Genomic DNA, 22,328 nt, shown 5'->3' with positions numbered 1-22,328 from the left:
AGAATATCTGGCTCTGTGTGACTAACCACACCATCATAGTAATCCAGTTCATTAAGATCTTCTTTATCCAGTTCCTCTGTATATTCTTTCCATCTCTTCTTGATCTGTTCAGCGTCTACTAGGTCTCTACAATTTTTATCCTTTATTGTGTCCATCTTTGTGTGCAATGCTTTCTTGATGTTTCCAACTTTCCTGAGGAGATCTCTAGTCTTTGCCTTTTGCTGATTTCTTCTATTATTAAGCATTGTTCATTGAAGAAGGCTTTTGTGTCTCTTATAGCTAAGTTTTGGAACTCTGCATTTACTGGGAGGTATTTTTCCCTCTCTCCCTTGCTTTTCGCTTCTCTTTGTTCTTCCACTTTTTGTAAAGCCTCCTCAGATGACCACTCTGCCTGCTTGCTTTGCTTTTCCTTTGGGATGGCTTTATTCACCTCCTCCTGTGCAGCATTATGGACCTCCGTCCATAGTTCTTCAGGCAAACTGTGAACTAGACTAGTCCCTTGAACCTATTCATTACCTCTGCTGCAAATTCATACAGGATTTTATTTAAGTCATACCTGGCTGGCCTATTGTTTTCCCTGGTTTTCTTTGGTTTAAGCCTGAATTTTGCTATGAGAAGCTGATGATCTGAGCCACAGTCACCTTCAGGTCTTGTTTTTGCTGGCTGTATACAGCTTCTGCATCTTTGGCTGCCAAGAATATGATTAATTTGATTTTGGTATTGACCATTTGGTAATGTCCGTGTATAAAGTCGTCTCTCGTGTTGTTGAAAAACAGTGTTTGCTATGACCAGTGCATTCTTTTGACAGAATTCAGTTAACCTTTGCCCTGCTTCATTTTGTTCTCAAAGGCCGGACTTGCCCATTACTCCAGGTACATCTTGACTTCCTACTTTTGCATTCCAATCCCTGATGATGAAGAGAACATCTTTTCTTAGGTGTTAGTTCTAGGAGGTCTTCTAGGTCTTGACAGAACTGATCACCTTCAGCTAATTTGGCATCGGTGGTAGGGGCATAGACTTGGATTACTATGATTTTGAATGGCTTGTATTGGAAATAAACTAAGATCATTCTGTCATTTTTGAGGTTGCACTCCGCTACTGTATTTTAGACTCTTTTGTTGATTATGAGGGCTACTTTGTTTCTGCTATGGTATTCTTGCCTACAGTGGTAGATATAATCTTCATCTGAATGAAATTTGACCATGCCCATCCGTTTTAGTTTGCTGACTCCTAGGATGTTGATGTTTATTCTTAGCATCTCCTGCTTGACCATGTCCAGTTTTCCTTGATTCATGGACCTAACATTCCAGTTCTATACACTACTGTTCTTTGCAGCATCAGACTTTTCTTTCATCCCCAGACACATCCATGACTGAGGGTTGTATCCACTTTGGCCCAGCTGCTTCATTCATTCTGGGGCTATTGGTAATTCTCCTCAGCTCTTTCCCAGTAGCATAGTGAACACCTTCAGACCTGGGGAACTCATCGTTTGGTGTCATATCTTTTTGGCTTTTTATACAGTCCATGAGGTTCTCACGGCAAGTATACTAGGGTGGTTTGCCATTCCCTCCTCCAGTGGATCACGTTTTGTCAGAACTCTCTGCTATGACCTGTCCATCTTGGGTGACTCTGCATGGCATGACTGGTAGCTTCATTGAATTATGTAAGCCCCTTCGCCACAACAAGGCAGTGACCCATGAAGGGGACATGTGTACGCACACATGCACACACATATATATATAAATACACACACACACACACACACATATATATATGTGTAAATTTAAGTTTTACTTTGAAATTTTAAATTTATAGAAGAGTTATAAAGAAAATTCCCACAGACCCATCTAACAAATGTTAATACTTTAAATAACTAGTTTATCACAATTGAGAAATCAACAATGCAAAATACTCTTAACTACAGACATTATTTAAATTTCACCAGTGTTTGCATGAATGTCTTTTCTCTGTCCAAGGATCCAATCCAGTTTCCCATGTCTAAGTCTTGTGTCTTGTGACCTTGACAGTTTTGAAAAGTGCAAGTCAGGAATTTTGAAAAGTAGAATGTCCCTCAATTTGGATCTTCTTGACATTTTTTCATGGGTAGATGAAAGTTATGGATTTGGGGGAAGAATGACATTCAAGTGGGGCCACCCTTATCACACCCTCTCAGGGTGACTTAGCACTAGTGATGTTAACTTAGTGGTCCAGTTACAGTGGGTTTCTCCACTATTCAGTTATTCTTTTTCCTTTGCCATATTCTTAAGAAGTGAGGCACTAAGTCCAGACTACATTTAAGGGCAAAAACATTATTCTCCACCTCTTCAAAGGAAGAGTATCAAAGAAGTTGTAGGCATATGTTTAAACTATCTGAATGACTGGTAAACATTTGGAACAAGACTCTTTTAAGCTGTATAAATGTTCACTGTCTTCTTAGAGTTTCCCATCCTTATTTTAGCATTCATCAGTGGACCTTGCATGCAGCAGTTTTTCCTCTAATGCTCTAACAGTGATAGTCTATCCTCCTTATTCGATTCTCCTTATCCTTCAACATTTGTTAGTTTGGATTTTTCTGTGAAGAAGATTCATCCCATCTTTCCGACTTATTGATTGACTTGGTCATTTTTAATAGTATGGATTCCCGAGCATGTATTGTAGTTTTTGGATAGTCACTAATTACCATCATTATTTATTTTGTTGCTAACATTATTCTAGCTTTGTTCACTGGGATCTCTCTTAAGTTGGTTCCTATGTCGTATTGACTTCTCCCCCTTTACTGTTTATTTTTTCTCTTTTGTGAACTTCTTATTGCCTGACATTGTCTTTTATATGCTTCCCCTCAACTTGAGAATCACTCATTTCTCCAAAAGACCTTTGGTTGAAAGATGGTATTTCAAAACCAGTATCACCAGGTGTGTTTGCTGCTGTGGAGTATCATTATTTCTAGACTCTCTCACCAGATAGTAGTAGGGTCCATGTGTATATATGTATATAACCCATGTGTACATGGATTTATGTATAAAATGACCCATCCATGGAAGGATCTTGCTATAAACCATGAGTTTACACTGTATCTGACTCTCCCTCACACCACATGGTCCATTCTTTCCACATTCTTGTTTATATATAAATTCTTTATCTCTCTCTGAGAAACCTGCCTCCCCTTATCTACAGTTCATTTCCTGTTTTGTTCGCCTTGAGTACGGAAAGCTGTTCCAGTATTGCTAACTCCTGTGAAAATTTTACAAATCCAAGTACCATTTTATGTGCAGTTCTTGTCTTTATCCTTAGTTGCTGGTTGCACACTATTTTAAAAAGTTGCTTAGGCCAACTCCCCTTCCACCCATCCCCTTCAGTGAAACGCTCTGGAACATTCTTAATGCCATTCATCTCATTTGTCACAGTCCACATCTCGTAATATCTTGGTTGATTTTGCATACAGTAAAGTCCGGTTGTTGTGACACGTTGTTCTTCGGGTTTTAACAAGTGGATAGAGTAGATTTCTGCATCCCATATCATACAGACCGCACGCACTGCCCAGCGGTCCTTGTGCAGTCCCTGTGTGGTCAACCCCTCCTCTCGCTCCTAAATCTTGACATCCACTAATCTGTTTCCCAACCCTATGGTTTTGCTTTTTTTCCCCCGGAATGTCATATGAGTAGAATTATATAATATGAACTCTTTTTGGTTTGACCTTTTCACTTAGCAAAATGCATTTTTGAACCATTCATGTTCTTCTGAGGATCAGTAGTTCCCTTTTGTTGCTCAAAAATTTCCTATCACCTGCATGGACTATGGTTCATTTATCCATTCACCTGTTAACAGATGTCTCACTTGTTTTCAGTTTTAGTGATTAGGAATAAAGTTTCTACAAACATTTTGAGCACATTTGTGTGAACATAACTTTTCAGTTCACTTGGAAAAGCACCTAGCCTCGGAACCACTGCTTTATATGTTAACTCTATATTTAACATTTAATGCCAACCTGTTTTCCAGACTATTTGTACCATTGTGTGTTTCTACCAGTGATGAATGAACATTTCTGTTGCTCTGCATCTTCTCCAGAATTTGAAATTTTCATTGTTTTTAAAAGATATTTTAGGAGTTATGTAATAATATACCATTGTGGCCTTTTCTGCCTTTTGGGAGGTGAGTTATTTAACTCTTCTTTGTCTTATTTATTAAAGTTGAAGCTTAGGTTACTGATTCTGTGTGTTTCTTCCTTACTAACTTAAGTATTTGATTATATCTATTTTCCTGTAAACATCAGTCTAGCTATAATCTATACATTCTGAGATGTTACAGTTTAGTTTTCATTTAGAGATATTTTAAAATTTCTTGGTACTTCCTCTTTGACCCATGGGTTATTTAAATGTGTGCTGTTTAATTTCCAAATGTCTGGAGATTTTCCTGTTATCTCTGTGTTATTCATTTCTAGTTTGATTCTCTTATGGTCTGAGGTCATAAGGTTCTTTTAAATTTGAGGGTATTTTTCTCTTTTATGACCCAGAAGATGGTCCAGCTTCATGAATGTTCCATTTTCACTTGAAAATAATGTGTATTCTTCTGTTGTCCTGGGGATTATTCTGTAAATGTCAATTAGGTCAAGTTGGCTGACAGTGTTGCTGTACTTAATAGGACCATTGGTGACTTCAAGCACACTGAAGGTTGAGAGCCACTTACAGACAGCTGACACTGATTAAGTACAATGGATTAAAATGTAATGGAGGCTCACTTCTGGATTAGAGTTTATATTTTTCTATATTTATGGAAACCTGGTAGCATCCGCACAGTTGTCCATGCTTTGGATATAAGCTCGTTGGTTACGGGCATCTCCAGGTTACAAAGAGAACAAAGCTTTCCTCTTGTCTCTGCCCCTAGGCCTTCTGCCCATTGGATGACCTTTGAGGCTTGACCTCCGGATATCCTCTACCCCTTTTGCCTATACCAGCCTTTCTTAAGGTGTATAAAACACTACATCAGGAGTAACTACTAAGCAAGAGTTGATATCAGTTGCTTCGTAAATGGCTGTGTATTGATAGCATGACAGCCTTGAGAAGTCTGCAGTAAATACATCTATTTATTTATTTAATCAGATGGTGACTGCAGCCATGAAATTAAAAGACGCTTACTCCTTGGAAGGAAAGTTATGACGAACCTAGATAGCATATTCAAAAGCAGAGACATTACTTTGCCAACAAAGGTTCGTCTAGTCAAGGCTATGGTTTTTCCTATGGTCATGTATGGATGTGAGAGTTGGACTGTGAAGAAGGCTGAGCGCCGAAGGATTGATGCTTTTGAACTGTGGTGTTGGAGAAGACTCTTGAGAGTCCCTTGGACTGCAAGGAGATCCAACCAGTCCATTCTGAAGGAGACCAGCCCTGGGATTGCTTTGGAAGGAATGATGCTAAAGCTGAAACTCCAGTACTTTGGCCACCTCATGCGAAGAGTTGACTCATTGGAAAAGACTCTGATGCTAGGAGGGACTGGGGGCAGGAGGAGAAGGGAACGACAGAGAATGAGATGTCTGGTTGGCATCACTGACTCGATGGACGTGAGTTTGAGTGAACTCCGGGAGTTGGTGATGGACAGGGAGGCCTGGCATGCTGCGATTCATGGGGTCGCAAAGAGTAGGACACGACTGAGCGACTGATCTGATCTTATCTGATTTATTTAATCCCCTTCTCTTCCAACATGAAATGGGCGATGCTAACCACCTTTAAGGTTTTTAAGATCAGGTAACATACATAAAGCACATTATTTGTAGCCTGAGTATATAGCATATAGTCAAAAAAAATTCATTACTGTGATTTATAATAGTTGATCTTTTTCTTATTGTTGTTTTATTTTTTTGATTTATTCCATTGTCTGTGAGCTTGAAAAGTTGAGATGGATATGAAGGAGGAAAATTATGAGACTGTAAACACCAGAAAAGTAATAGAAATTGACATGAGTTTTATCTCTTAGAGTACTTTTCTTTAATATATGTATTGTAGCTGACTGTGGTTTTCTTGTAGCATATAATGTTCATTTTAAAGGCCTCCCATCCAGTTTGTCTCCCTAAACCTACCTCCCCAGAATCACTATCATTGGTATTCCTGGGCATACCTGGCTGTTTCCAAGTACCTTGAGGCTATGCCATACCATGGAAGGCATGCCAAGTATGAATGACTGCTCAGGACTCAGCTTACTAGCCTAAGCCTTCCTCATTCAGCAAGATCACCAAGGAAGAGCTGTGTACTCAGAATTCATAATTCCCTCCTCCCTGTCTACTTTCCCTGGTTCCTTTGGTATTTCTTCAGGAACTTAATTGACATTCTGCTTTCTTTTCTTGAACAGGTGGGCTCTGCATTGCCCAGTCCGTGAGAATCCCCCAGGAACGCAAAGACAGGACTATTGACTTTGACAAAATTATCAAGCAGCTCCTGGACACCCCCAACTCCAGGGCCGTCGTCCTTTTTGCCAACGATGAGGATATCAAGTAAGGCTGCCTGGTGAAATTCATTAACATGCATGTTGTAGTTTAGGAGACAGAAAGAATCGAGTGCTGGCACAGAAAGGGAGAAGATAACATAGAATCAAATTGCTAATTACACGGTGGCAAGGTCCGTTCGTGCTTTCTACCCCTACAGAAGAAGTCAGAGCGAACCGTGGAAGCAGCAGCCTGTTGCTGCCATGAATTTCCCCCTCATATTTGCTAAAGAACTGCTTTCAGTTACTTGTAAAAGGAGAAAACCACTGGACTTTGCAAAGGTTCTTTTACTAAAAATATATATACGCATGTGACAGACTTTTATCTAAAGAATAGTTCTTCTAATGTATAAGAAAAAATGCCTTATATTTCTGGAAGTATTGCTTCTGCTATGGACTTTGTATGTTCAAAACCAAGCTGGTCATGTGTCTGCATTCTCCAGTCCACTTTTTCTTCTGTCTCTTTACCTTGATGCTCTTTGACGTCAAAAATCTGAGTACAACCTTGACTTTCCCTTTTAGCTCATGACTTGCATTGTTGGCCAAGCCATGGGGTGCTAACCTTTGAAATTGTTTATAGAATACAGATTTGCCCTGTGTTGTTTCCTGACCACTGCCACCTTCGTCCTGAATCCTTAACATTTCTTTTTTTAGAACAAACAGTAATTACCACTGATTTAAAAAATCAAAAAGTGTTAAGAAATCTAGAAATGAAAAAAAGTTGGATTCATTTTGTCCTCTAGCTAACAGGTTCTCCTTTCCAGATGCGAATAATAACTGTGTATTTTGTAACTTTTGTATTTTGTAATGCAACTGTGTATTTTGTAATATTTGTGTATTTTTCTAGAGGCAGTGTGTGAATTTTTACACAAATGGTAGAACACTGTGTATTATCTTCTTCTACCCCTGCTCTCACCTTGGCTTACTCTTTGATCAGGGAGGTCTCCGAACATCAGTACTTTTCAACAGCCACACAGAATTTCATTTTATGTATTTGCTGTAATTTATCTATCCTCTCTCTTACTGACTGACATTTGGTTACAGACTTGTGTGATTATTAGGGGCTTCCCTGGTGGCTCAGATGGTAAAGCGTCTGCCTACAATGCAGGAGACCTGGGTTCGATCCCTGGGTCGGGAAGATCCCCTGGAGAAGGAAATGGCAACCCACTCCAGTACTCTTGCCTGGAAAATTCCATGGACAGAGAAGCCTGGTGGGCTACAGTCCATGGGGTCACAAAGAGTCAGACACGACTGAGTGACTTCACTTTCACTTCTTCTTGTGCAATTATAAATTACCTTGTGGTAACCATTGTTTTCCACAAATCTGTGTGTGCCACAATATGACATTAAAGTACACATCCTTTACAATGTATGGATGCATTAACATAATGCAAATAATAATACATAAATGTATTACTTTTTATATTAATAACTATTTAAAACATAAATTCCTGGAAAAGGAGCTTCCAGGACAAAGATGTGTGCTTTCTTAAATGTGAATATTGTCTTCCAAAGAGGTGGTGTCACTTTACACCTCTGCAGATGGGAAAGCTCTGTTTGGATTTTTTAACTTTTTGTCTTATAGTTCAAATAATAACTAATTTAATTTGAAAGTGAACATCTTATATCAAGGGCAAAGTTGAAGGGTCCAGGCCATTACCAAGCCCCCACAGGTCGGCAAGTCCTGTGTCTCCCTTCTTTGTGTGTTCCCCATGCTTCCCCTGAGTCCACCCATCTTCCCAGCCCTGAGCTCTGACCGTGGGTGGCAGGACTATTAAATGAGAAGAGCATTAAACTTCAAGTCAAGATACCTGAGGTTTTCTTTTTTTTTTTCTTGCTATGACCACTGTCTCACCTTGGGCAAGTCCCATCCCACACCCTACTTCTCCAGCTCTTTGAGGTCTCAGTTTTCCCATCAGTAAATCCATTTGCACTCTTACTATGATAATCTGGACTTCTACTTTTCTAACCTTATTTCATTCCATGCCCCGCTCATGGTTTGTGTGCTGTAGGTGAGGGCTCCCTTGTGTTTCTTCCTTCCCAGGCTTTTGCTCATTCTCTTCCCGCTTGCTGGAATGCTTCCCTTCCCCACGTCATCATTCCAGTGCTGTCAGTAGCGTTGCTTCTGAAAGATGTCTCCAAACAGTGTAGCTTTGGAAAATTTGTCATAACAGCTTGGTTGCATGGTTAATGTCACTGAGGGCATTCTGTACTCTTGGATCATGTAATTGGAGTCTATATTCTCCACTAGTCTGCATGCATCATTAAGATGGAGGTGATGCCCCTTCTGACTTCCTTTCATATCCTTAGCCCCTAGCACATTGCTCGGTTAGTGGTGGACGCTCAGTACACATCACTGAATGAGTGTATGCAGTGCCCAGGGCAGTGTCCGCTATTTAAGTACAAGCCTCTCTCTCTGAACTTCATGATGCTTTAAAATACAGCCCTGTTTTTGCATGTAGACCCCGCCTTCATGCACCCAGTTCTCCACCTAAGATGCATGACTGACGCATCAGTGTACCCTAACAGCTCCTCCATCATGGTCTTGGCTCGTGGTGTTTCTTCTTTCCTTCTCTACCTGTTGAAATTCTGTTTTTCAGACATGCCCTTTTCCGTGAAACCATTTCTGTCATGCCTTAAATGTGTGTTTGTCTCCTTACAAAACACTGATTCTGCTGCTCTTAGGGCATTTTCTGCCATACTTTGTGATTTAGTTATTCAAGGCACTTTGTTTTTATGACATGACTCTTTCTCTTTTTTTTTGCTCCAGATTTGTCAACTCATACTTCTCTTAATCATCTCATATATGATTTTGATACATATTTTGTGCATTTCAAAATATGTCGTATGTTGATAAAGGTGGCCCCGTGTTCATTTTCATGTACGTGGCACTTAAAAGATTTGTTACAAATACCTATGATGCCTAATTGGTCATAATATCCTTGATTTGCAGATTGTGTGAGGTTTTAATTGGCAGTGTTAAAAGGTATATAGTCAGCTGAATAGCTGTGCTTATCATTTTTTGCATGGGGATTTGTGTGTTGGAACCATTGTGTACTATGACTCACAGAAGTGATAGCAGTAATAGTTCTTGGCTACAGTAATAAAAATCAAGTGCATATCTTCCAAAACGGAGCTTAAGCCCACTGATGTCTGATAACCCACAATGTTATGTTATTTCTTTTCTCAGAAGATTTACACTGTAGATGGGAAATTTGGAGATTTCTTAGAACATTAACTTCAAATACTTTGCCGGAGAATACCAGTGAGAAGACATTAATATCTAGATTTTGAAGCTAAGATAAATGCTCAATTGTTATGGGTATTGATAATTTGAATGTTAGACAAGAGTGTATTCTGTTCCTGAGATACTTTTTTTTCTGATTATAAAAGTAATATTACCTGGCTATTTTACTCCATTGGAAACTAATGGAAATATTTTTGTTGTTGCATTTTAATAAAAGGAATTCTACCTTTACGCTGCCCCTGATTATCTAAAAAAAATGAAAGGTTAGAGAGAATAATCACAAACCATGATTGTAAGTAACCCCCTATAACACTTAATATCTTAACACTCGGAGATAACCACTAATAAAATTCCTGTTTAACATTTGCAGTTATTTTATTCTAAAAATTTTCCCTAGTAGATTCAGATTCACACAGAGTTTGATATTCTATTTTTTGCAGTTCACATCTCACTTTCAATACTATAATATGTTTAAACAGTTTAATCTTATTTCTCTTAATAAATTAACCCACATTTTTATGTAAGCATATTAAGGTGAATTTTTTTTTTCTTTTTGTATGGGTTTGTCTTTCTTACTTTGTTTCAGTTGGATTCTCCGCATCCTTTTCATACTTCATCAGCCCGTTCTCAATGAATTGTCATTAACAATGAATTACCTATTATCCATATTTTTCTGTGCTCTCATACAACCCTATACTTTTTTTTTCATGGAATGTTAATATGCATCTATTCATTTATGCAGGCCAGTTTTCATTATTGTAAGAAATGACTAATCATTTGCAGTATTTTTAATTTGACTTTTTTTATTCTTAACAGTACCCTGCAGAAATCCAGCTCTGTGTGTTTTTCATTGGCCTCTGATGCATCCTTTAGATTTACTACCATTTCTTTAACCACTTCCCTGCTGCTCTGCATTTAGGTGGTCTCCAGTAATGCACATATGATTTTGACAGCATCAGTGATCATACCCTTTGGTTAGATTAATAGAGATGGTATCTCTAACTCAAGAGTACAAATGATTGATTGTGTGAAAATAATAAATGCACATAATTTAAGAGGAACAAAAATGTAATTAAAATACTTTTTATGCAAAGCCCTAGTATCCTTTTCCATCCCATCCCATTCTCTGGTTCTGTTCTTCTTCTCTTGAAACTAATTCTTTAGGTCTTCTCGAAATGTGCCTGTATTGCTATTTTGGAATCATTAATTTAAAATATTGTCTATGAATTCCTCTTATGTTATTTAGAACTTGTCTCATACCTCCTTTATCTTCCTAGCATTATACTATCAGATTTCCATTTAGTAAAAATCAGAGTTGAAATTATGAGCATGTAAATATTATGTACTACAGCAGTATTTTTTCCATGATGTGATTTTACAGGTAGCTTTTTTTGTTCATCAAGTTAATATGACAGATTTTTAACTTGCACGGTTACCTTTAGTATTTTATTATTAATGTCCTAGGTCTATCACTTTTCTCATATGTTTATACACATATATATATATTTAAAAAATAATCTCTGAGTTCCATTGTTTTTCTGTACATTTCCCTCCAACTCCATCTTTCTGTTTTAAACTAGGCTAGTCTTTATTATTTTAACTTTTTTGTTTTCTTTCTCTTTCCATTTCTTTTATTTTTACTCATCATTTAGTTTCTTTTTTTTTGGGGGGGGGGTGGCTAGAATGTACCCTCCAGTAATTTTCTTGTAAAGGATGAATTAAAGAAAAACATTTTTTGTGTTTATGACTAAAAATATTCTTCACCTGCCTCCATACTTAATTACTAGTTGGATATGTAAGGTGTGGTCACATATTTATTTTTAAATACATCATCCCAGGCAAATAAATGATTTATAGCAACTATCTATGGGGACTAATAAGTTACAGAACTCATAAATTGCAAGGAATTTGAGATTCTGAGTTTGGATAGAAAAATCTTTAATATCCCCTGAATATCTATCTATCCATCCATCCATCTATCCCTCCCTCTCTCCATCCATACCCATCTATCTAGATGCCAGTTCTATTTGTATAGAGATTCTCTATTTGCATAGAGATTCTATATGTGTTAAATATTAGAATTCTAGATTACAAATTTTTTTTCCTCATAATTTGGAAGGCATTACTCCATCATCCTTTTTTTTATTTTTTCCTCTCTCTGGAGAGGTTGGTAATATTCTGCTTCTTATTACTTTCCAAGAGTCCCAATTTTCCCTTGAAAGCTTTATTCTCACTTTATCCAGAATTTGTAATTCTGTGACATTTGGTTTTTCCCTATTAATTTGCTGGATGTGTGTGTGTGTGGTTTAGTCATTCAGTCGTGTCCGACTCTTCGCAACCCATGGACTGTAGCCCACCAGGCACCTCTGTCCATGGGATCCTCCAGGCAAGAATACTGGAGTGAGTCCCTTTAATTTGGAAAGTCATACTTTCAGTTCCTTGGATTTTTTTTTCATTAAGAATTATTTTAAAAATTACTTTAATTTCTCGTTATATTTGTTCTTGAAATATTGTTAGTTGGATGTAAGTCCTTCTGTGTTTCTTTCTTTAAGATACTCATCTTTTCTTGTATATGCTATAGCTTTTTGCTATTGTTTTGCTTTCTGAAAATATTTCTTCACTTTATACTTTCTCTCTTCTAACATAATTTTAATTTCATACTTTTAATAACTAAGATCTCTTTTTTATTGTTGTTTGTTTCTTATTCTTGATAATCTTTCTTGTTCCTGATAATAGAGATCCTGATTCTTATTTAGCTACATTTTTTTTTTTTTGGTATAATTTCTTCTCCATACCTCACACCAGTTTCCTTTTTCTTATTTATTTGGTTTCTGTTTTATATTGTGGATTTTCCACAATGATGGGTCATTTCGGGCAGTTCCCATTTGAGTAAGACACAAGAAAATTCTACATACATGGCAAAACTTGTCAGCTGATAGGCCTCTCAGTGGACTGGTCAGGTATCTAGGTGTCCATTCTCTTAGACAAAGTCTCTATGTCAGTATCTAGAATCTTTTTCATAGGGTAGTTCAGATTTTTCCAGAAAAGTTGTTTTCTGCCTGGGGCAACACACTCCTGATTTCTAGAATTCTATAAGCAGAGGTGAAATTTTTCTTCATGAATAATCAATTTCCCTTTTTTTTTTAAATTCCTCTTTTTTTTCTTGCCCTTGCTATTTACATACTATTTTAATTTATAAACATGGATTGTACATTTTTCAAGCTTAATGTGAAGCTCTGCTTATTTTAATAAGTAATTTAAGATGCTTCCTATAGACTGATACATTGCTTTCCAGAAATGATATGTACCACCAGCAGTGAATGAGAGTGCTCATGTCTCCAGCCTCATGTCAAAACTCACGACACAAAATAAAACCAAACAAACATTTTGGCCAAAATAAGGAGTGAATTTGATAGATCGTTCTCATTCACATTTTCCTCCTTTTTAATATATGTGAATAAGCAGCTTATTACTTACTTATATTTCCCCTTTTATCTTTTGACTTTGAATACTCTGCCTATTTTCCTCAAGCTGCCTTGAATTTTTTTATTGGCTTACAATATCTCTCTATATACTAAGAATGAAAATCCTTTGGCTTACTACCAGCTTATTTGCTTTTTGAGAAATAGTAGCTTGTTTTCCTTCTGCTTGATTCCGAATATGTCTATGTACAGTAGCTGCTCTTTATCATTAACATATCTTTTTAATGTTCCTCTCCACAGGCAGATCCTTGCAGCAGCCAAAAGAGCTGACCAAGTAGGCCACTTTCTCTGGGTGGGATCAGACAGCTGGGGATCCAAAATCAACCCACTGCACCAGCATGAAGATATTGCAGAAGGAGCCATCACCATTCAGCCCAAACGAGCAACTGTGGAAGGTATGAGTTTTGTCAGTAGTAGGATTTGCTGAGAGAGCGGCTGGTGCTGTGTAGAGTGGCTGGGGCATGAGTCTCCTTGAGGGTTGGGTGTTTTTACATAATTTATGCAGGATCTGTTCAAACTTCCAGCTGTGAAATACAAATTAAGCCCTATATCTGGTCTGTTATTTTAGTTGATAGTCTTCTCTTGAAAAGATCATGTTATTCTCATAATAATATCACCATTAGCATATATCTTTGTTTTATTATGCTGCAAGAGCTTTCTGTGAGATCATTATCTTTAATAAGAGGTGAAATAATAACACAGTCCAAGTATGTGTAAGTGAGGTGCATTTTTTTCTGAGAGAATATTTTCCCTTTGTAATTTGTCATTGCTTCCATAGCAGGACACCTTTTTTTTTTAATGCATTTACTTATTTGATTGTGCCAGATCTTAGTTGCCGCATGCAGCATCTTTGACTTGTGGCATGTAGGATCTTAAGCTGTGGCATGTGAACTCTCAGCTGTGGCATATGGGATCTAGTTCCCTGACCAGAGATCAAGGCTGGGCCCCCTGCAAAGGAAGCCCGGAGCCTTAGGCTCTGGATTCTTTCCCCCATTACCTCTCGGGGTCTCCTCCAGTCCCCAGGATCATATGGCATACCACCTGTTCCAGGCATCACCATCATTTTTCCTTCCTGGGTCTCTTTTGTCCTTGCATTCTTTTTCTCTTAAGCTTCCTGCCCGTTTTCTTTCCCTTTGCCTTCCTTGTAGCTACAAAGATTCTTTAAGAGGTAGAAGGAGGAGAGAGCATTTATTGGCATCTTTCTGATGTAACAAAAGTTGCTGATTACAATTTATGTTCTCCTTTAATTTGAAGATAAGTTACTTCTGAAAGAAGATACTGTAAAGAAAAGGAACTCCTCTGCTGGTTTTGGGTCTTTGTCTTCCTTTTCTGATGGGCCAGGTCTCCGAAGATTTCATAAAGCATGCTTTGCATGTTAAAAGAACTCTATCCACTCACTCAAAAAAGATCAAATATTTGTCTTTCTTTCTATTCTGTCTCTACTCCAATCTAATTAATTATTCTCCCTAGAAGGCTGCATGGTCTATGTGGGCTTTTTAAACAAGCCAGGTTATGGTTTTGTCACTGTTCCCTTTCTGTGTTATCTCGGGGAGATAAAAATCCTATAAGTCACCCATGTGGTCATGGAGAGCCTTTGAATTAATTGCAGTACAAGTCCAAAGAAGATTGCCCATCTTCCAAACCAGACCAGTACATCTGCAGATGAGCTGCAAAAACAAAAGACAGTTTAACTATTTCCATTCCTTTTCACTCAAAAATTTAAGTATTTACTGTGTGCTTTGCTTTGTGCTAAGTTGGAAAAATAAGGACAAAAATCCCACCCTCAAAGCAAACACAGCTGAGTAAATGTATCTGAATGTAGTTGTTGACCGTGTAATAGAAATACTATAAACACAGTTTAGAATGGATGGTTTAGGTGAGGTAATGTGCCAGCTTGTCTAGGGTGGTGATGCTGTGGTTGTGGAAGACACCTGAGAGATGGAACAAAATGATGTGCTAATGCTCATCGGACCATAAGAAGCTCCTCTACTCTCAACCCACGTGGTGGGAACAGGAGCAATGGAGCAGGGCGTACTGGGCAACATTAAATCATTCATTCGGCAACCCACACCTTCTTTGTAGCCATCCTAAACTTCTTCCAGCTCTTCAAAAATGTTCTCACTGATGTTCATTGGGAAAGCTCTTCCCTCTCCTACAGTTATGGTCACTGCACTGTTTGCCTGATTAACTCCTTTCTAACATATGTGTCCCTGATTAGATATCATTTTTCCTTGGAAGCCATCTACAACCATTGCACTCCAGCCAGGTCTGGTTAGGGGCTCCATGTGTTGCTCTTATGGCACCTTCCCATAGCTCCTACCATTGTAACATCTCTTTGTCTCTTTCTGGAGACTTATCCTTTACATGCCATCAAACCACAAATGCCTTGATCTTGGCCTGGACTGGAAGGTGATCAATTGGTTTTCAAGTGGTTGGATGCCTGGCTGGATGGAGGAAATACATACCATATAAGGACCTGGCACAAATGGCTGAGAAGTGGGCCAGGGTTGGATCATGAAAGATCTTGTAAACTACACTGAGGAATTTGTATCTTACTCTGAAGTCTAGGCAGCATCTGAGGATGAAAATGGGATGTTGTAAAAGGGAATGAGGAAGCTCACTCAGATGACTCTGTAGAGGGATGAAGTGTCGAATTTGGGTGAGGACCAAAGCAAAGCACATTACAGGGTCTGTGCTGAGGCCCTCTCTTCCCAAGCTGTAGACATGTCATAGGCATATTAGTAACTCCATGGTTGCGAGATCCAGGTTCAACATGTCTCAGGAAATGACTAAGTAGCTTAATACAAATTATTGAAACAAAATGCATTTTCATATGTTTCTAGGGATACTCAAAGTTGTTAAAGTAGACACAAGATAGCATCCTGAATCTGCTAAGCAGGAAATATGGCCTCAAAAGCAAGATGGTGAGGAAATGCTGTTATCAATGAAAATACTTTTGAAATGTGGCAAAACAGCATCTCTTCATGCAAAACTCTGCATGGCTACCCAGAAAGAACACGAGGCTTTTCATTTTGTTCTTTAGGACTTGTGTGGCTTCTGTCTACCCATGTGGTCTTGTGCGTTGATACAGAGTGGAGATTTGTTCATTAATATAAAGGATGGGATCACAGGATTGTGGCTGTTTATTTGGTGTCACTCTCCTAAGGAAATGAAAAAAGAAATGCCTTCAGTTGCATTAAGGTTTCTAAACACAGCTGTGAAATATATGAAATGAAACTACAGAGCATATTCCATATGGGAAAGTATGTTTTCCTCTCCTACTTTTTTATCTTTTTTCATTTTGGGGATGTTCCGTAGTGGACTCTACTGGAATGGAGCATTATCCAAATACTCAGAACACTATTGCATCCCTTTTAATCTTTGACTGTGTTGTATAATGTTGTACCTTCAAATGGAAATAAGAAAAAGCCAGTCAATAATCAACATGATTTTTTTCCCTTTAGATCCATATTTGGAACACATTTAGCAAACATCTATACTTTTGGCTCATCATCTCTATATTTGCATGAACAATTAACAGTACATTGCCTTAGGCCAAAAGGCTAGCAAGGGCATGGGTCCTGTGAAAATCATGTTCATCAACTTTTGTCTTCTACTTGTATTTATTCTCCATTTATAGAAAACAGGGCCTCAGTGCTTGCCAGCCCAGGGGGTCATTTCCCCTATTTTGAATGAGACAATGATAGCAACTGTGCCCAGGAAAGGTCAGCTCTGGCCCCTTTGGCTGCTCTCTACATGGGATATAAAAGAATGTCTCTAGATTTGGCAGCGCTTCTCCAGCTCCTGAGCCAAAACAGCTCCATGATTTTTAATCTTTCTGTATTGTCTGATGAGCCAAGGGATCCCTAGCATTTTTCTATTTTCTGTTGTCCCATTAGCAGGGTCCCCCAGTCATCCTCTCCAGCCCTCAACAAGTCCTCAAAGCAAAATGGCCAAATCGCCATGGACTCTGCCATCTAGGGTGCTCAGCTTCTTCTAGAGTAGGCTGTCCTAAACATCCTCTAATTATAGCCAGCAAGGATCATTGGCCAGGCTCTTTTCGTCTCTGACATAATCATTAGCATCAGGGAGAGAACATAATAAAGGATGAATTTTCAAAGACAACTCTGACAGCTCTGACTATTGGTGATGATTTTCCAGTGGGTCTATAGCACAGCTTGGTTCTTGAATTAAATCAGTGATGTGTGTAAGAAGAGACAAAAAGTGCTGTGGATCTGGCATGAAAAAGTTGGTTATTTCATGCATTTATTTTTTTTTTTAATCAACATAGAAAGACATTCTATATTTTTCTCAAAACCAGAGATCAAAGCTATGAAGAGCTGAATGAAAATATTTCTGGCTCCAATATATATATGCCCTACTTTAGTCTTTCTGATTACCTGAAATGTTCCACACACATCACAGAGTTTTGTTAGGGGAATGACAGAAAATGCAAAGCAATAAAATATCACCTTAAACCACAATAGTATTTCTAAGCGATGCTATAATTAATAATAGACCTATAACCTTGTTTGATGAAAGAGAAGTGAGAATATTGCATGTTCAGTGTTATGACAATGTTTTTCATTAAATCTGTCATAAATGTTTATAAGCTTCTAGCACGGTATCAGCCCTTGATCTAAAAACTGAGATATATAGCAGATGACAATCAGATCACACCCCTGCACTCCTGAAATTGCCCTCTTAATGTGGAGGTGACAGGTGATAAAGAAAAATGTAAATAAGAAAATATCATACTAGAATAATTACTATCAAGTGCATTTCCTTAAGAACCAACTTGTAAATCAGAGAGATACAGATGGCAAAGAAAGAAGAGAGACAAAGGACCAGTATACCATGCAGGCTGAAAAAACATCAATTTGGAGGATCTGTAGGGAGGTCAGCAGCTCAAGCCTCTCTGACCTGTTCTCAATTCCTGGCACACATTCATATCAGATCCTTTCATTGCCAATATGCCAGGGCTTTCCATTGCACCATTTCTTGTTGATCTGGAAAATATAGGTTATTTGTGTATGTGTGTGTTTGTGTGTGAGAGATCAAATCATTAATTTTTTTTTGAAAGAATTTCTCCTTTTTTTCAGAATTAGCCTACCCTGCAAAACCAAGCAATACTCCTGCAGTTCAAAAGGTATCACATACCCCCTTTATGGCAACACAGATTATACTCTCGGGCTTCACACCCAACTGGAATCTGATCCTTCAGGGCAGTGTCTGAGACCCATGAGTTCCATGGGATTATCCATCCTTTTTTTTTTTTTTTTCCTGAAACTTTGGCATTTACTAATAGACCTACCATACATATGACTTGACGGATATGGTTGAATATTAGGATGTCCTTCTTATAACCCCTGGTAGCTCAGACAGTAAAAAATCTGCCTGCAGTGCATGAGACACAGGTTTGATCTCTGGGTCAGGAAGATCCCCTAGAGAAGGAAATGGCAACCCACACCAGTATCCCTTCTTGGAGAATCTCATGGACAGAGGAGCCTGGCGGGCTACAGTCCATGGGGTCACAAAGAGTCAACCATGACTGAGTGACTAACACTTTCACTTTCTTATAGCCATCTTGTTTCACCCTTTATCTTGTCTGAGTTGCATTCTTTACAAGTGTCATTTACTTCACAGAGATGCCCCTCTCTTCCCTTTGCCTCTCTTATGTATCCCTCTTCTAAGAAAAACTATACATTCTTCAAGTCTCACCATCAGTCTCATCTCCATTTCTCCATTGATGTGTTTGGTCCTTCCCTCATCACCTCAGCCTCGCTCTGTACTCATCACATTCAGAAACTTTCACTTTACAAATATCCTTCCCTCTTTATTTTACCTACCTACTCCAGAGTTGTATTCACTGTCTTCACATCAAAGTTTAATGTTTCTTTGTATCAGAGAACTATAGGTAATGGGCTGTTTAATGTGGAAGAGACCATTTATTGTCAATCAGTTAACAAAGGTTGACTGCCTCCTATCTGTCAAGCACTGATTAGGTACTGGTAACCAGGAAACAAAAATTCCTCTCCTCATGGAGATTAAAGCACAGCAAAAGGAGAGTAATAATAATAATTTATTATTATTATTAATAGGCATAAGAAATAAGTAAATAGTAGTGTTAACTGTTGGTAAACAGTATAAATTCTATCTCTTTATGAATATTCTCATTTCATATATTCATCATTTTCCTAGTGTTTAGTTCCTTGCTCATTATTTTCTTCAAATATTTGAGTATATTTAAGATGTTGATTTAAGGTCTTTATCTGGTAAGTCCAACATCTTACTAATTAGCGCATACATTAGGTCATACCAATGGATAGTTTGTATCATTTTTTTCCCTTGAAGTGGACTGGACTTACCTATTTTATTGTACACCTTTTGATTTTTTTGTTGATAACTGGGCATTTGAATATTGTACTGTGGGAACTCTGGAACTAAGATTCCCCATTTGCCAGGGTTTGATGTGCCTGTTTGTGGAAGGCTGAAGTTGTTGGTCTGTTCAGAGATTTCTCCAAACTTAAAAAGACACTATTCCTTATCATTTGTCTAGTCACTGAAGTGCCTGCTCTGTTAGCTTGTATTCAGTTAGCATTTTGACAAAAATTTCCTTAAATGCCAGGAGCTAAATCAAAACAAGATAAACAAAAACAACAACAACAAAACATGCCCTTCACAGCCCTGATTAGTTAGTTAGGGCTTCCATAACAAAGTACAGACTGGGTGACTTAGACAACAGAAGTGTGTTTTTTTTTTCGCAGGTTGAAAGGCTAGAAGTCCAAGATGAAAGTGTTAACAGGGTTATTCCTTCTCAGGGCATGAAAGTATACCTGTTCTTTTCCTCCTGCCCATCTTCTGACAATTTGCTGGCAAGCTTGGCATCCCTTGGGTTGCCTTCATCATCACATGATGTTCTTTCTCTGTGTCCTGATTTTCCTTCTTATAAGGATGCTGTTCATTTGGATTAGATCCACTCTGAAGACTTCATCCTGACTTTACTAATTACATTCATCATGGCCCCATTTCTGAACAAGGTCACATTTGAGGTACTGGGGTTTTGGACTTCAACATACGAATTTTGAGATAGACTTAATACATAACACTCAGTCTTGGTGGTTTGGCTCTGTTCTGAAACATGCCTTTAACACTTAGCTCGGTTATTTGCAATTTTGCCTTAACCTTCACTACCTGCTTGTGCTGATCCTCGGGATTAATCAAAGATCAAAGTCTTCTCATGGGTTTTTTCAGCCTCCATCCTGCCCTGGGTATGTATGTGGCTTTCTAAAACCCACCCCTCTCTAGTATACACAGGCATTTGCTAATGCCCTAATTTCCCAAGGAAATACTCTTTCAGATTTTCCTCCCAGGGTTTCAGGTATCACTTTTATGTTTCCATAATAATCATTTGCTCCAGGTGACTGTAGGTTGTTCAATCACTTTATAATGTGTATAAACAATGTCTGCCTTTTTCTCTCTCTGAATGAGTCCCAGGTTAGGTAAAACAGAGAGAAGTGTGTTGTACCCATCCTTCAGGTAGTCTCCAGAAATATTACAATAGAGAAAAACAATACTTTGCTAATAAAGTCTGCTATGCACTCTCTGGTATGTACTAGGGTCCCCCCCCCCAAGAATGTGGGCTGTGGTCTTCAGGTCTTAAAGACTGCCAGAGAGAGGGTAGGGGTTGGAAAAAGAAAAAAAAAATCCACAAAGCTTTTCTATCATTTTCAAGCTCGTCTTTTTCTTAATTTAGCATTCAGCATTGTTTGCTGCAAAACTTTGGTCATCTTCCAGAGTTATAGCAAAGTTGCTTTTGACAGTTTCTGTTGTTTTCAGTTTTTGAATTGAGGGACAGGAGTTTGGAGCTGCCCACTCTGCCCCTTTGCTCACATCACACCTGGGAGTGCTACAAAGAAAGAAAAAATAGAGAAGGCTAAGGGGCTCATCAGCGGTGGTGGGAGCACTGCAGTGTTAAGTAGACTGGTCAGGATGAGCCTTATTAACAAGATGACGTTTGGTCAATGACTTAAGGAAGTGAAGGGACCATCCAAGTTAATACCTGGGTGAAGATTATACAGAGTATAGAAAGCAGCGCCGGTGTGCGAGGGCTGGAGAATCTCTGGTATGTGTAAGGAACAAAGATGCTTATGAGGCTGGAACAGAGAAAGAAATCTGAAGTGTGGGGTTGATGTTTACATATTACTGTATATAAAATTGATTATCAGCAAGGACCTACTATATAACATGGGGAACTCTATTCCATATTCTGTAATAATGTATATGGGAAAAGAATCTGAAAAAGAATGGGGATATGTGTGTATATAACTGAATCACTTTGTTGTACACCTGAAACAAATACAGTGTTCTAAATAAGCTATACTCCAATATCTAACTCCAATATCTAATCTAAATTACAAGAGATAATGAGAGAGTTGGGTCACATAGGACCTTGAAGGCCATTAAAAAATGTTATCACTTTATAGAATTAAAGTAGAAGATCTTTTCAGCACTAAAGCACAGGAATAGCTTGTATTGTCCAAATGTTAAAAAGAATAATACCGGCTCTTCAGTTCAGTTCAGTCGCTCAATCATGTCCAACTCTTTGCAACCCCATGAATCGCAGCACGCCAGGCCTCCCTGTCCATCACCAACTCCCGGAGTTCACTCAGATTCACGTCCATCGAGTCAGTGATGCCATCCAGCCATCTCATCCTCTGTCGTCCCCTTCTCCTCCTGCCCCCAATCCCTCCCAGCATTAGAGTCTTTTCCAATGAGTCAACTCTTCGCATAAGGTGGCCAAAGTACTGGCGTTTCAGCTTTAGCATCATTCCTTCCAAAGAACACCCAGGACTGATCTCCTTTAGGATGGACTGGTTGGATCTCCTTGCAGTCCAAGGGACTCTCAAGAGTCTTCTCCAACACCACAGTTCAAAAGCATCGTTCTTCGGTGCTTAGCTTTTTTTCACAGTCCAACTCTCACATCCATACATGACTACTGGAAAAACCATAGCCTTGACTAGACGGACCTTTCTTGGCAAAGTAATGTCTCTGCTTTGCAATATGCCATCTAGGTTGGTCATAACTTTCCTTCCAAGGAGTAAGTGTCTTTTAATTTCATGGCTGCA

The 22,328-nt window shown here is 38.5% G+C and overlaps 1 protein-coding gene across 2 annotated transcripts in view; it reads left to right on the top strand.

Moving 5' to 3' along the window:
- The window catches only part of GRM7 (glutamate receptor, metabotropic 7), a 942,809-nt gene that overhangs the window by 468,685 nt on the left and 451,796 nt on the right, over positions 1-22,328 (top strand). For both annotated transcript variants that reach the window (XM_010828418.1, XM_010828417.1), the window contains exons 3-4: positions 6,340-6,481; positions 13,441-13,595. In XM_010828418.1, coding sequence (XP_010826720.1) covers positions 6,340-6,481; positions 13,441-13,595 — 297 coding nt within the window. The remainder of the gene's footprint in view (positions 1-6,339; positions 6,482-13,440; positions 13,596-22,328) is intronic.

Source organism: Bison bison, unplaced genomic scaffold (genome assembly GCF_000754665.1).
Source record: "Bison bison bison isolate TAMUID 2011002044 unplaced genomic scaffold, Bison_UMD1.0 scf7180017864492, whole genome shotgun sequence".
In the NCBI taxonomy this organism is placed as follows: Eukaryota; Metazoa; Chordata; class Mammalia; order Artiodactyla; family Bovidae; genus Bison; species Bison bison.
Note: the sequence above shows the minus strand (reverse complement) of the source record. Positions and strands in the feature narration are given on the sequence as shown.